Source organism: Mauremys reevesii, unplaced genomic scaffold, assembly GCF_016161935.1.
Source record: "Mauremys reevesii isolate NIE-2019 unplaced genomic scaffold, ASM1616193v1 Contig2, whole genome shotgun sequence".
NCBI classification, from domain to species: Eukaryota; Metazoa; Chordata; order Testudines; family Geoemydidae; genus Mauremys; species Mauremys reevesii.
Genome location: NW_024100826.1, coordinates 2,884,768 through 2,899,873, shown reverse-complemented (window position 1 = coordinate 2,899,873; position 15,106 = coordinate 2,884,768). Strand labels below are relative to the sequence as shown.

The following is a 15,106-nucleotide window of genomic DNA, read 5'->3' as shown; positions in this document are numbered from 1 at the left end:
CCAGAACAGGCACCCCTCCACTCCTGTCTTGCTGAGTTAGACACTTCAGTCAACTTCAGCACAGACCCAGAGGTTGGGCCGCACCTCTCTGCCGTTCACTGAAACTGAGATCCACTCAGCTCAGGGGTTTCTTAGTTAACAGAGACTTTCCCAGTGCCCAGTGTTTAGCCTTTCTGGGCAATTTGCAACCTTACCCGAAATAAGCAAACAGAAAATAACAAACCAGCAACCACTTTGTCTGCGATCCAGCCAGCACACTTAAAACTCACTTAAAATCACTACCAGCATTTCAAAGCAATCAGCTGTGCACAGATCGTCTTTGACTACACCCCTGTGACGGGTTCGATCACAGAGACTGCCTTGGAACTGTCACCTGGTGTGCTGAGACTACCTCCGAGCCCGTTTTCGCTGCCAGCTTGGGACTCCAGACATGCTAGTCTGCTCCAACACAGTCCCAGGTCTGAACCACGTCCCCAAAGCTGCAGACTTAACTGAAAACAACTAAGAAGTGCTCCTGACTCTTAACACCCAGACACCCAGTTCCCAATAGAATCTGAACCCCAAATAAATCCATTTTATTCTGTATAAAGCTTATACAGGGTAAACTCATAAATTGTCCACCCTCTATAACACTGTTAGAGAGATATGCACAGCTGTTTATTCCCCCAGATATTAATTGCAATTGCTCTGGGTTAATTACAGTAACTCCTCACTTAACGTTGTAGTTATGTTCCTGAAAAATGCGGCTTTAAGCGAATCCAGTTTCCCCATAAGAATTAATGTAAACAAGGGGGGGTTAGGTTCCAGGGAAATTTTTTTCACCAGACAAAAGACATATATATATATATATATATATATATATATACAGTAAAGTAGTGAGGAACAGGTATGTTAGCCCCAGGCTAAACAAATTCCTGGTACTATGGTAACCAAATGACAGTTGCTCCAGGTTAATCAAGATACCTGGGGCAAATTAAGATCCTTCTAGAAGGCAGTGGAGATAGCTAGATTGATTGGGACACCTGAAGCCAATCAAAGGCTGGTTTGAACTAGTTAAAAGCCTCCCAGTTATTCAGTGAGGTGTGGGTGTTAGGAGCTATAAAGGGAGCTGTGCTGTTGGAGGAATAAAGCAGTACAAATCCATATCAGGTGCAAGGAAGGAGGCCTTGAGGTAACGGTGAAGGAGATATTGAGTGGGGGCTGCTGTGGGGAAGTGGCCCAGGGAATTGTACATGTCCTATTTCCAAAAAGTCAGCTACAATAGCTGCTAATTTTAGGGTCCCTGGGCTGAAGCCTGGAGTAGAGGGTGGGCCTGGGCTCCCCCCCCGCTCCCTGATTAATCACTGAGACTGGGAGATAACAGGGACTGCGCTTGGGAGGGTTGCTTCTCCTCACCTGCCTTGTTGGCTTATGATGAAAATGGCTCAGTAAGCTGTGACCCTTGCCTCTAGAGAGAGAAGGGCTACGTGGAGGGTCACAGTGCTCCTCTGAGGCTAGCAAGATCTGCGAGGAAACACAGGACCCACAGAGTCAAGGACAGTACTTTTGTCACTATATATATATATACACACACACACACAGAGTATAAGTTTTAAACAAACAATTTAATACTACACACAGCAATGATGATTGTGAAGGTTGGTTGAGGTGATGAAGTGAGAGGGTGAGATATTTCCCAGGGAATGTATTACTGCTAAATGATGAAATAGCACGCAGCTGAGCCCTCCAGGGTTAACATGTTGTTAATGTAGCCTCACACTCTACAAGGCAGCACAAATGGAGGGAGGGAAGACAGCATGGCAGACAGAGAGACACACCCTGTGTGTGTGTATGTGTGAGAGAGAGAGAGAGATGCGCATTGCCCCTTTAAGTATGCTGACCTCACTCTAAGTACATTGCCTTTTTAAGTAGATCAGCAAGTTGAGACAGCAGCAGCTGCCAGCAAGCTCCCTCTGTCCTGAGCCCTGTTGTGTCCCCCCCCCCGCTCTATGGAGATGGGGTGAGCAGGGAGGAGGGGTACACCCTGACATTAGCCCCCCACTTCTCCCCCCTGCCCCCACAGCAAGCAGGAGAGTCCTGGGAGCAGCTCCAAGACAGAGGGCAGGAGCTGTACATGGTAATGGGGGGAGGGACAGCTGAACTGCTGGCAATTGATAGCCTGCTGGTGGCTGCCTCACAGGGAACTTAGGGGAGCAGAGAGCTGATAGGCGGGCTGTCAGTCCACCCTGGTTCCAAGCCTCCACCAGCTAGCTCCAACGGGCTGCTCTTTCTGCAAGCAGTGGACAAAGCAGGCAGCTGCCAAACAATGTTATAAGGGAACATTGCACAACATTAAATGAGCAGGTTCGCAAATTGATCAGCAATGTAACAATGTTAACTGGGACGACTTTAAGTGAGGCGTTACTGTAATAAAAGTGATTTTATTAAGTATAACAAGTAGGATTTAAGTGGTTCCAAGTAATAACAGACAGAACAAAATAAGTTACCAAGCAAAATAAAACAAAAACACACAAGTCTAAGCCTAATACATTAAGAAACTGATTACGGATAAATCTCACTCTGAGATGTTCCAATAAGCTTCTTTCACAGACTAGACTCCTTTCTAGTCCGGGCCCAATCCTTTCTCCTGGTACAGTCCTTGTTCTAGCTCAGGTGGTAGCTAGGGGATTTCTCATGACTGGAGCCTCGTTTGTTCTGTTCCACCCCTTTCTATAGCTTTGGTACAAGGTGGGAATCTTTTGTCTCTCTGCGTCTCCACCCCTCCATCTAAGTGGAAAAGCACCAGGTTTAAGATGGATTCTAATACCAGGTCACATGGTCACATGTCCTGTGAGACCCCAAGCCTTCATTCTTCCTGGCCTGACTCACAGGAAGGCTTGCAAGTAAACAGAGCCATTTACAACAAATTGTCCTAGTTGATGGGAGCCATCAAGATTCCAAACCACCATTAATGGCCCACACTTTGCATAATTACAATAGGCCCTCACAGTTATATTTCGTGTTTCTAGTTTCAGATACAAGAATGATACATTTATACAAATAGGATGATCACACTCAGTAGATTATAAGCTTTGTAATGATACCTTACAAGAGACCTTTTGCATGAAGCATATTCCAGTTACATTATATTCATACTCATTAGCATATTTTCATAAAATCATATGGACTGCAACATCACAGCCCCCTCTCCCAAAATAAGGAGACTTGTGTTCCATAAACCATAATCCTTCACCCTTCAACAAGCGAGCTAACTTCCAGAATCTTCTGCTTTCTGTCTTCCTTCACTGGTGGGGCAGGAAGTCTCTCAGAGAAGACTGTTTAGACATACTTGTTCGGCACACTTCCGAGTCCTCTGAACTCATCTATTATCTGCAAGATATCCTGCGACATAGTGTCCTTAATGCCAGTATGAACCATCACCAATGGATCCTTGCCCGTCAACTTCAGAAGTTTATCAAATCTTGAGTGATGTCTTGTGTCTTGGCTCCAGGAAATCAATCTGGCATTCTGTTGTCTGCTTTTGATTTGTAGAGTGTTCTTTCAATTCTTCTGAGCATTGAATCCCTAGCAACTATTGTCTATCTTTTGTGAACAGTTGGAGAAGTCTTTGTGGGCAAGCTTGATCTTAGGAACTCCTTAACAAAATGTCCTGAAATTTGCATCACTAACCCTACCTTGGGTCTCAATGAGACATAGCAATTTTCTAGACAATCTGAATATGGACATGGGTTTTACAGCAATTTCAAAAATTGATTTTGAAACAGAAAGCGCTACTCAATCTTAACTACAGAGGAAAGGTTAAAAAGGCACAGTTAAAAAAAAGATTTGACAAGGTAAGGAAACTGTTTCTGTGCTTGTTTTGGGAGGAGGGGATAGCTCAGTGGTTTGAGCATTGGTCTGCTAAACCCTGGGTTGTGAGCTCAATCCTTGAGGCAGGCATTTAGGGATCTGAGGCAAAAATCTTTTTAGAGATTGGTCCTGCTCTGAGCAGAGGGTTGGACTAGAGGATCTCCTGAGGTCCCTTCCAACCCTGATATTCTATGATTCACTTAAATTAAGATGGTTAAAAGCAGCATTTTTCTTCTGCATAGTAAAGTTTCACAGCTGCATTAAGTCAATGTTCAGTTGTAAACTTTTGAAACAAGAATCATAACATTTTGTTCATAGTTACAAACATCCTCCATTCCAGAGGCATTCATAATTCTGAGGTTCTGCTGTAACTGTTCACTATATTCTGAAAATCACCTTTCAGGAAGTCCTTGCGGGGCATGCATCTATGTTATGAGGGTAGTAGTTGGTCTGAAATGCAGATATGTACTAACCAGACTCTGTAATACCACATGTTGTGCAGGCTAAATGCTAAGTATTATCTTTTATTGCAGATTGCCAGTTGCAAGGTCAGCTCATGGTGCAACAGTGTATAGTGACAAACTGTGGATCTTCGCAGGATATGATGGAAATGCACGGTATGTAGCAAAATCGCTCTCCTAATACTTTTGTTTTGTAATATCTTTCCAATCATTCAATTGCATCTCTGTACACATCATTTCTCACTGTGAGGGAGTATTGCCAGCAGATTGAGGGAAGTGATTATTTTCCTCTATTCGGCACTGGTGAGGCCACATCTGGAGTATTGCATCCAGTTTCTGGCCCCCCACGACAGAAAGGATGTGAACATATTGGAGAGAGTCCATCGGAAGGCAATGAAAATGATTAGGGGGCTGAGGCACATGACTTATGAGGAGAGGCTGTGGGAACTGGGCTTATTTAGTCTGCAGAAAAGAAGAGTGAGGGGGGATTTGATAGCAGCCTTCAACTACCTGAAGGGGGGTTCCAAAGAGGATGGAGCTAGGCTGTTCTCAGTGGTGGCAGATGACAGAGCAAGGAGCAAGGGTCTCAAGTTGCAGTGGGGGAGGTCTAGGTTGGATATTAGGAGGGTGGTGAAGCACTGGAATGGGTTCTCTAGGGAAGTGGTGGAATCTCCATCCTTAGATGTTTTTAAGGCCTGGCTTGACAAAGCCCTGGCTGGGATGATTTAGTTGGGGTTGGTCTTGCTTTGAGCAGGGGGTTGGACTAGATGACCTCCTGAGGTATCTTCCAACCCTAATCTTCTATGATAAACAGTAATGGGAGCTTCCCCAGGTTTGGTCTTTTGTTTCAAATGGAGTAAGCATGTTTTTATTCATCAATACCTTGTTCAAATAGATAAATATGTTTAAAAAAAAAAAGCTGCTATCTGACAATATGCCTGTGATGGGCTTTATATTCCCAGTGTAATGTTTGGGGACAGCTGAAATTCCCTGAAGTGAGGGAAAGGAACATTCCTTGCCATGCTAAGAGGCAACAAGAGCATCTGATGCTGTTGAAAACTCACTGAACAGAACAAGAATTTTCTGGGGGCATCCCTGACAAGATAAAAGGGGGAACAGTATGTTCAGTCTTATGCCTTGGTGGCACTTGTTACTATTGGTAGGGGCCTAACTGAAAATTCTGGAGCTGCTTGTTTATAAGGCAGATGAAATGCTGAGTGAGGGAGCAGAACTAGTAGGTTTTAGAGGTATTTTATGGTAGGTGGTCCTTCCCTGCTGGTGTCAGTCACACAGCAAGGGAGTATGAAATTTGTTGCTCAGCCCCACTCCTTTTAAGCACTCTGTCTCCTCACCCTCTGTCTCTGTCTTGGTGAAGATGAAATGTCCAGGCCATCTTTAGGCCTCAGTCACAGGATTTAGAACTAAGCACAAACTGCAAGGTGCCTTGAGTGTTGGGCTCCCACTAGTCCTTTGGTGGCTTAGTGGGACCCCTGCTAGTGACCAGAGTGCCTGAAATGTTTTGGAGCTCTTCTGCTATATCGAGTTCTGGACAGCAGAAAGAAAGAGGAAGTACAACCCCCTCCCCCCCCCACACACACACACACTGCCTTAAGGAACTCCCTCTTTTCTGAGAGAGAGCACCTTCTTTCTGGGGTCACTGCCTCAGTCTGAAGTCTTTCTGCTCTCCCCTCTGAAGGTTCAAGATCTCTCTTTCTTTCTTCAGAGAGCTTCCTATGTGAGCTCGTGCTCTGAGGTTTCCCTGCTTTCATTATCTCCAAGGATCTTTTTGCAGTTATTTACATAATGAGAGACTCCTCATACATCTGACATACCTCGTCCTGGTACACCTTTTCATTTGAAAAACAGTGGACTTGGGACATGCTGCTCTGGGTACAGCCTCACCTTTCCTTAAAATTTACTAAAACACAAGCTAAGACCCCAAGTTCCAGGATCTCTGGATTTTTCAGCCCAAGGTCAACTCAGCAATGATTTCTCATCAGTCCAGTCCTGGGGAGCCAACTAGTACTTTCAAATTGAGGTTCTTGGTACTTTCCCTCAGGGGAACCAGGCTGTTGTTGACATCTTGGATTCTGTGGTAGTAGATTCCACTTTTCTGTCAAGAAATCCCCAGCCAGCTACTGGGCCAATCCATGAAGGTCCCACCAGTAGCCCTTTCAGGAATCTGGCCTCCAAACCAAGGCCAGACTGAGTCCTGCCTGACTCTCTCCCCCTTCTCAGTCTCCACAGTGCTGGGATGGACCACTTCCCTGTTCCTGAATCAGTGGTCCAGAGTCACCTTGGACTTTTCTGTTCTCTCCATCACTGAGATAGGGGGTACTTTATAAAATTTCAAGGCCTACTCTCAACCCTGCCATCCCTTAGAACTGCAGAAAAGAGAAAACTTGCTTCTTACCTATCATCCACTGGGCGCATGGACTGTCCTTCTGCTCACTTGGTCAGGTCAGCCTTCAGTGAAATCCGCAGTGCCTTCTAAATCCTGGCTTTGGCAGCCCTCATTTGTTACTGCAGGAAGCCCCTACATGGTTCAGTGGAGACTGAGGCCCCATTGTGCTGGGTGTTATACATACACATAGTAACAACTATTGCTCGCCACAAAGAACTTTGTAAATAAAACATACAAAGGATGGGAGAAAGTTAGTATTGATTGTATTTGTTAAGTGCAAAGTGCAAACCATCAGAACATAAGAATGGCCATATTGGGTCAGACCAAAGGTCCATCTAGCCCAGTATACTGTCTTCTGACAGTGGCCAATGCCAGGTGCTTCAGAGGGAATGAACAGAACAGGTAAACATCAAGTGATTTATCGCCTGTTGCCCATTCCCAGCTTCTGGCAAACAGTAATATACAGTTGGTGCTTTGAAAGGGCCAGTTTCACAAAGGTGAAAACAATCATGAGGCAAATCAGTTAGGGGAGAGAATTTAAACAGAAAAATGTGAACGATAATTGGGAATTGTTTCAGAACATTTTTCTAGATCCTCTCAATGCCACCAGCTACACTAGTTAAAAAACAGCCCGGTTTAGACGGGAAATAAAAGAAGATGCACACACAAGGGGAAATTGATAACAATAAATATAAATAAAAAACTAGGAATTGTAGAAAATTGATAAGGAAAGCAAAAGGACACAAGGCCATCAGCGTTACGGACAATAAAGAGTTTGTAAAATATATTAGGAACAAAAGGAAGCCTCATAATTGTATTGGTTCTTTAGTAGATGGAAATTAGGTTAGGAATTGTCAATAATAATTAGCCTTGGCAGAATTATTTTTTTTAAATAATTTTGACAGATAATTAGTTTATTTTTAAGCATCTAAATTTTTTTTAATGTTCACAGTTGCACAAAATTATGAGTTTTAAACATTTTAAAATGTATTTGTATTGATTTACATTTTCTCAGTTGTGGGAAATTAGGGGCCATGTCAGACAGTAATTATTTGATAACAGTAGATGTTGAGATTCAAAAAATTAAATCTTTTTGACAGCTAAAACACAAATTGTCAACATTGCATGTCCAAATATAGAAAGTAAATATCCTTAAATCAAACTCTAATGAAATTCTCATGCAGCGTTTTTCTTACTTTTCCCATCTGTAAATTTTGATTATTATTGATGGAAATATTTCTTTGTAAGATTGTGTTTGTACTGTGAAATTGACATTTGCCAACATTTACTAATACAAATTTAATCCTTCCAATCCTAATAATAATGCAGAAAAGGCAGAAGTGTCCAAAACTTTTCTGCTCTGAATTTGGGGAAAAGGCTGCTACTGATGAAGAAATACTTTCTATCTGAACAATAACTGAGGATGTTCAATAGTATTTCTCAAAGTTCAACATTTTTAAATTAGGGGTCCAGATAACTTAGCCTTCTGTAAAGCATTTAACTTTGTAGCACATGACATTCTGATTAAGAAACTAGAACAATATAAACTGAACATAGCAGACATTAAATGGATTAAAGACTGGTTAACTGACAGATCTCAAATGGGAAATCATTATTGAGCGGGTATGTTTTTTAGTAGGGTCCTATTGTGATGGGATCCCCAGGGTACGACCTGGAATTGTGGGACAGCTGTGCCCCTTAACTCTCCAGCCTGGACAGTCTCTCACAATGCTTTGCTAGTGACAAGCAGCAAACCGCTCCAGGTGCTATCATCACTCAGCCATCAGGATACAGAGATACCCAGCTAAGTTGCACGAATGCTCTCTAAGGCACACATGAACTAATACAGAGGGAAACACCAGCCAATCACTCCAGTCTTACACTGCTCAAGACTTTCACTTGAACAATGCAAGCTCCTTAATTAGCTACTCCTGGGGGAATTCAGCACCACTGTGCGTGTGCACAATTCATGTCCCACGCAGATTTCTTTGCTTCGCTGCAGAAAATGATGGGGAAGCAAAGGAAAGCCACAAGAGCAGTCACACACCCCTCCTCAGCAGCGCAGGTGTGTCGTTTTTGGTGCCCAGAGCAGTCATTGGAGAGGTAAATCACCCAGGGGGTGGCAGGGCTGGGGATGACTCCTACCCTGTGCCGGGCTTGGCTGCTAGTCCTGCTGGGCTGACGGTGGGGGAGGAGAGGACTTTCTGTTCCCCTGTGTAACAGGGCATAGAAGGACCCCCCCTTGGTCCTGTTTCTGCTCTGCTCCAAAAATCACTCAGAGACCTTCTGGCTGAGCAGTCACCCGTGCAGTTTGTTTACATGATGCAAACCCACCACTTCTCATCACATATCACTGGGGGTTCCAGCCTTAGAGGCTTCTCTTTCTTGCAGCCAGGAGGGGAGAGCTACCCTTCTCCTTCCACTCTCTGGCTTCTCCACCCTTTCTTCTTTCCTCTGAGCTTGTATACAACCCCAGGCTAGCAGCTGTTCCGCCTCTGCCAATCAGGCTCAGGTTCCTCTAGTCAGCTCCAATTCACCTCCTTTAATTGCAGCTGGAGTGGAGGGGCTTGCTTAGCCTTTCCTGGTCAGCACCCTGTCACACCCTGCAAGGAGCAGCTGAGGCCAGGTCAACCCACCTCCAGAAACCTCCTCCAATGCAGGAAGCTCTGCACTCATCGTTCCCCTGCTTCCTGTCCCCATCGCTCCTCAGACACGGAGGGAGGGGGTCATTGTACAGGGAGCTGCTCCCCTGTCCATCCAACCTCTGTGCATCCAGAGCACCCCTCCCCCACCTGGGCTCTCTTGCTGAGCCTCAGGCCCCCTCCGAATCTCCACTGAGCCCCCCCCCCCCCCACCCAAACCCTCACCGAGCCCACTCTCCCACATCCAGGTCCCCCTTGAGCCCCTCCCCCTGGACCCAGACCCTCAGCCCTGCACTCAGACCACTCCCTGCTGAGCCCCCCTGCACTTGAACCCTGACTCTTACAAGTCCCCCTGCACTTGGACCACCCCAAAGAGCTCCCTGCACGCTGACCACCACCCCAGTGAGCCCCAATCAGCTGCCCCCAAACTTCCACCCTACCAAGCCCCACTCCCCCAGCACCAAGATTCCCCTGCAGAGCTCCACACACCCATACCCCCGCCCCCCAGCCCAGCCAAGCCCCATCCCCCAACACCCAGACCCCTCCCTGCTGAGCCTCAACTACCTTCACCTGGACCTCTCTGCAGAACCCTCCGCAACGAGCTCCTGTTCATCCAGATCTCCCCACACCGGGATCCCACACCCAGCTGTCCTGCACCCAGATTGCCCCACACAGAACTGTCTCATCTCACATCTGGATCCCCCCATACTAACCCCTCTACACTTGGATCCTGGCAGGCTGAGCATGCTTGCCCCAGACTTGGATCGGGGGCCAGGGCTGGGTGTGTGTGTTAGATTTTGTTCCTCTTGCTCGCTAACTTGGTGCACCTGCTGTGGAGAAGAGGGTGTTTCTGGGGCAAGCCCCAACTTCTGTTCTGTGGCAAGGTTGAATGCAGCTTCACTGCCGAATCTGTCCCCCGGGGGGGGGGGGGAAGGGTGCAGGGTGATCTCCCACATCTGTGCTGCCAGTGGCCTGTGCTCCCCACTGCCATGCTGGAGCCTCCACATTTCTTTATTGACAAAATTTGCAGAATTTTAAAATATTTTGCGCAGAATTTTAAATATTTTGGCACAGAATTCTCTCAGAATGAATTAGTTTGATGCTTCATCAAAGGAAAGTGAACATTTGCACCAGCATTTGTAATCTGAGCAGATTCCCCAAGCACTTTAGACAAACTCACTGGTAAAGATAAAACATTAAAATAAGTTTATTAATTACAGAAAGGTAGATTTTAAGTGATTATAATTGGTAGGAGTTAAGGTCAGAGATAGTTACCTAAGAAAGAAAAAGTAAACATGCATTCTAAATCCTAAACTTTCAGACTGAGCAAGATTTGAATCAAACAACTTTTCTCATCTCACTGGATGTTGCAGGTAGGTTACAGTCAGGGGCGGCTCTACGTTTTTGACCGCCCCAAGCAGTCATGCCCGGGAGGCGCCCCAGAGCCGCGGGAGCAGCGGACCTCCCGCGGGCATGACTGCGGAGGGTCCGCTGGTCGCGCGGCTCGGCTGGACCTCCGGACGGTTCGCAGGTCCCGTGGCTCTGCTGGAGCTGCCGCAGGCATGCCAGCGGGAGGTCCAGCTGATCCGCAGGACCAGCGAACCGTCCGCAGTCATGCCTGCGGGAGGTCCACTGGAGCCGCGGGACGAGCGCCCCCTCCGCAGTCGTGCCTGCGGCAGGTCCAGTCGTCCCGGAGCTCCGGTGGACCTCCCGCAGGCATGACTGCGGCAGGTCCGCCGGCCCAGCCTGCCGCCCCACGCGCGTGCTTGCTGCGCTGGGGTCTAGAGCCGGCTCTGGTTACAGTTCTTAATTCACAGGCCTGGACCAGTCTCCTCTGTTAAAGTTGTCATCTTCTCAGTGTTCTTGTTGCTCCGGCATAGGTGGGGGAGGAGAAAGGCAAAAGCATGATGCCACTGTCCCCTATTTTATATCCTTAGTCCATGTGCCTAGAAGACACTAGCCCAAACATGTCCTGGTGTGCCTTGCTGAGTCACAGAGTTGAGCAATCCTCATTCTGTGGTGCTTGCACAATCACTTGCAGTTCCTTGATGTAGATGGGGTAATAGTCACCTGTCTTAGTGAGGCAGTAGAACCCACTTTGCCAGCAGAATCTGCTATCAGGGTAGGGTGTTTAGACAAACACTGTCAGCTTATAATGCCTTTACTACATCATCCTCTTCAATGGTCTCTGCGAGGGGCTTAAAGCCTCCTTGCCTGCCCTTTCCTATTGATTTTTGCATCTGGTTTTCCTGGGTCCAGCAGCCTCCTCTGCCTAATCTCATTTATGTCAGGACCATGGCCATTTCCTGGGTTGTGAGTGGAGAAGCCTGCATGGGTAAAGCTCTGAGTTCAGTTCATGCTTTCACTAAATACTCCTGTCCATATGTGACACACTGTACCTCAAAATAGCACCCTGTAACCCCCGTATTCATCATTCATATATTGTTGTGATATTCCATACAAAGCATGCCATGTAAGATACCATATGAAAGGTCATAATCTGCTGAAATTTATTGTTCTCTCCAAGTATGTATATCATTACTGTGTATGAATTTTTGAGATTTTGCTGTATGATTGTTACCGAAATATGCTGTATGTTTGCTAGTGACATATGAAGGAGGTGATCCTCCCCCGAGGAGGGCATTCAACAACCATTAATCAGCAGGGGATTTGTAATCAAGGGATTTACAATTCAATGACAGCTGTGCAAGCACCACACAATGGGGACTGCTCAACCCCATACTCAGTAGCACAAGATTACGCCAGGGGGATTGCTCAACCCAGTGACTCTGGCCAAGTGTCTTCTAGGCACATGGACTAAAGATATAAAATAGAGACAATGGCATCATGCTTTTGCCTTTCTCCTCCCCCACCTATGCTGGAAGCAACAAGAACACTGACAAGATGACAACTTCAACTCAGAAGAGTGGTCCAGGGTCGAGGGAGAGGTCTGTGTGTTAAGAACTGTAACATCCAGTGGGTGAGAAAATTGCTTGATCTAAATACTGTAATAAGGTTTAAGATTTAGATTGTGCACTTATCTCTTATATTCTTTGGTAACTATCTCTGACCTTTTATGCCTATCACTTATATAATCACTTAAATCTATATTTCTGTAGTTAATAAATCTGTTTTATACTTCAACCGTCGCTACTGGACCTTGTCTTTGAAAAAGACCATGTATGGTGGTTCCAAAGTGAGAGCTCAGATCTCTGAAACTTGTCCGGCCGTGATGGTCACCAGGAAGGCTACTTTCCAAGAGAGATGTAAGTAGCAAGCAGGTTGCCAGTGGTTTGAACAGGGCTCCCATAAGCTTTGACTGGGCCAAGTTTAGGTCCCATGGAGGGATGGGATTCCTGACCTGGAGGTATACCCTCTGTAGGCCCTTGAGAAACCTGACTACCATGTTTGTGAACGGACAGAACGGTTATCGATCTTGGGCTGGTACCACATGACAGAACAAGGAGTAACAGTCTCAAGTTGCAGTGGGGGAGGTTTAGGTTGGATATTAGAAAAAACTTTTTCACTAGGAGGGTGGTGAAACACTGGAATGGGTTACCTAGGGAGGTGGTGGAATCTCCTTCCTTAGAGGTTTTTAAGGTCAGGCTTGACAAAGCCCTGGCTGGGATGATTTAGTTGCGGATTGAGCAGGGGGTTGGACTAGATGACCTCCTGAGGTCCCTTCCAACCCTGATATTCTATAATTCTATGATTTTATACTGTTTTAGGTAAAGTGCTTGGGAAATCTCAGCTCAGGTTACAAAGGCTAGTGCATGAACTCTCCACATTAAGGGAGGGACAGATTGGGTAATAAACTTACACTGGCCAGGTTTATGACCAGGGCAAGACGGTACAGCTCTGGGGTGTAAGGCTGGGGAGCTGAGGGGAATTGGCTGGTGCCTTTCTTTGTGTGATTTGCGAGTGGCTCTGGGAGCATTCTTGCAATCTGTCTGGGTGTGAGGCTCCACATGCTGTTGTGCTGAGTGATAACAGCTCCTGGATGAGTTTACTGCTTGTCACTGGCAAAGCATTGTGAGAGACAGCCCAGGTTGGAGAATTAAGGGGGCACAGCGATACCTTATTTCCAGGTTGGACCCCAGGGATCCTGTCACACTGTATCTGTTTGCACTGGATGTTGTGGTATTCCTATTTTAAAAAATAGTGGACTCAGTTGAGCCCGCGGTGGTTAAGGGGAAGCAGTTATTCAGAGTCTTAATCGGCCCTCAGTAACCAAATGTAGGAAATAGAGGAGACATCTCAACCCAGAAACTTAAACTGCTTTGAGCATCTTGTCCTGAGCAGACAGTAGAAGACTGAAGCAGTTCTAAGGAAGCGTGACAGAATAGCGTGACAGTGGCAGACTGAGTGGAGTTGTTAAGGCTGCAGCAGACCTGTGCAGAGCAGACAGTGGTGAACTGAAGCAGTCCAATGCGAGACCTCTTGGAGAACTTCTGTGTTTACCTGGATGCTATAGAGTGAAGCTAGGATTCATTAGTGTGGGGGTAGTTCCCTTGTGATTTAATTAAAAACAAATCAAACATGACATTTCTATGACCAAATAAAAAAAAATCCAAATATAGCTTTAAAACAGTGTGATTTCATTTATGTACGTGATGGTTATGCCTGAAGTCATAACAGGGAAGCACAGGATGTTGTAGCAAACAGAGCCACATAGGATACATCTACATTGCAATGTAAGCCCAGGCTCAGATTTAGGCATGAGCCCAACCCCCTCTTCCGTCTATACACATATCTCACAGACTTGGGCTTGGTCCTAGGACCCTGTGGGACTGGATGGTTCAGGTCAGAATCAAGCTGAGACCCAGGGTTCAAGGCCTGTTGCTTTGCAGGCTAGATGAAACCCGCCTGACTCAGGTCCTGAGTATCTGCCAAAAGTATCCCACAGTCCCATAGGCCATCAACTCCAGGAAGACGGAAGCAGCCCACCTTGATGTAATGCAGCAGCTCGGTCAGTCAGTGTTTAACCCCTCCATTGTCTTCTTAACACCAAGCTGCAAACACAGCTTCAGAGAGCCTTCTATGTTTGCAGTCGAGACTGAACAGAAGTCTTCTGCAGAGTGTGCTGCTTCATGATCATGGGAGCACAGACCGATTTTGGTAAATCTCTGGTGTGAGGCCAGAAAACAGTTGACTTTACTAAAATTACTAGGAATGACCCTGCATACCAGCAAATAGCGAAGAATCTCGCAGCATTGCAAATTTACTGGACTGGTGACCAGTGCAAAGAGTGGATTAAGTGGCTCAGGACTGAGTACAAGAAGACCAGGGACCAAAACTGCACCTTGGGCAACTTGCTGACACGCCTGTTTTATGATGAGTTTGGCAATGGTGCTGCATGGTGCAGCTGGGATGGGGCTCTTCTGGCCCCAGAATCCAGCGTGGGATTGATGAGAGCCAGTAGCAGGTGCCAAATAAGCACAGTTGAAGTGACTTGGTTGCTGAAACTAGTCCCAAAGGAGGCTTTGGAGCAGCAGCAGCAGATCCTGGGGCTGTAGTCAGAGGAGCTGCTTGATATCTCCCTCACTCCCGTGAGGAGCAGCCTGCAGCAGACACGGAAGGACAGAAGCTGTACCTGAGCCCAGTAAGTTTCTGACTCCATTTTAATGTTTAATACAGTAATGGGAAGGATTTTTGTTTTATGAGCTAATGCAAAAGTTGTTAAAGGCCCAGCTAGCAGCATGTGTCTGCTAATGGCAGATTGTATCCCACCAGTGGCTTGGTTACGCCCC

General features: G+C 46.3%; 1 protein-coding gene across 9 annotated transcripts in view; it reads left to right on the top strand.

Moving 5' to 3' along the window:
• LZTR1 (leucine zipper like transcription regulator 1) overlaps positions 1 to 15,106 on the top strand; it is a 271,551-nt gene that overhangs the window by 54,075 nt on the left and 202,370 nt on the right. For all 9 annotated transcript variants that reach the window (XR_005592029.1, XR_005592030.1, XM_039517962.1 and 6 more), the window contains one exon: positions 4,383 to 4,466. Coding sequence is in view for 7 of the 9 variants with exons in the window: in XM_039517962.1 (XP_039373896.1) it covers positions 4,383 to 4,466 (84 nt within the window). In the remaining 2 variants the exon portion in view is untranslated. The remainder of the gene's footprint in view (positions 1 to 4,382; positions 4,467 to 15,106) is intronic.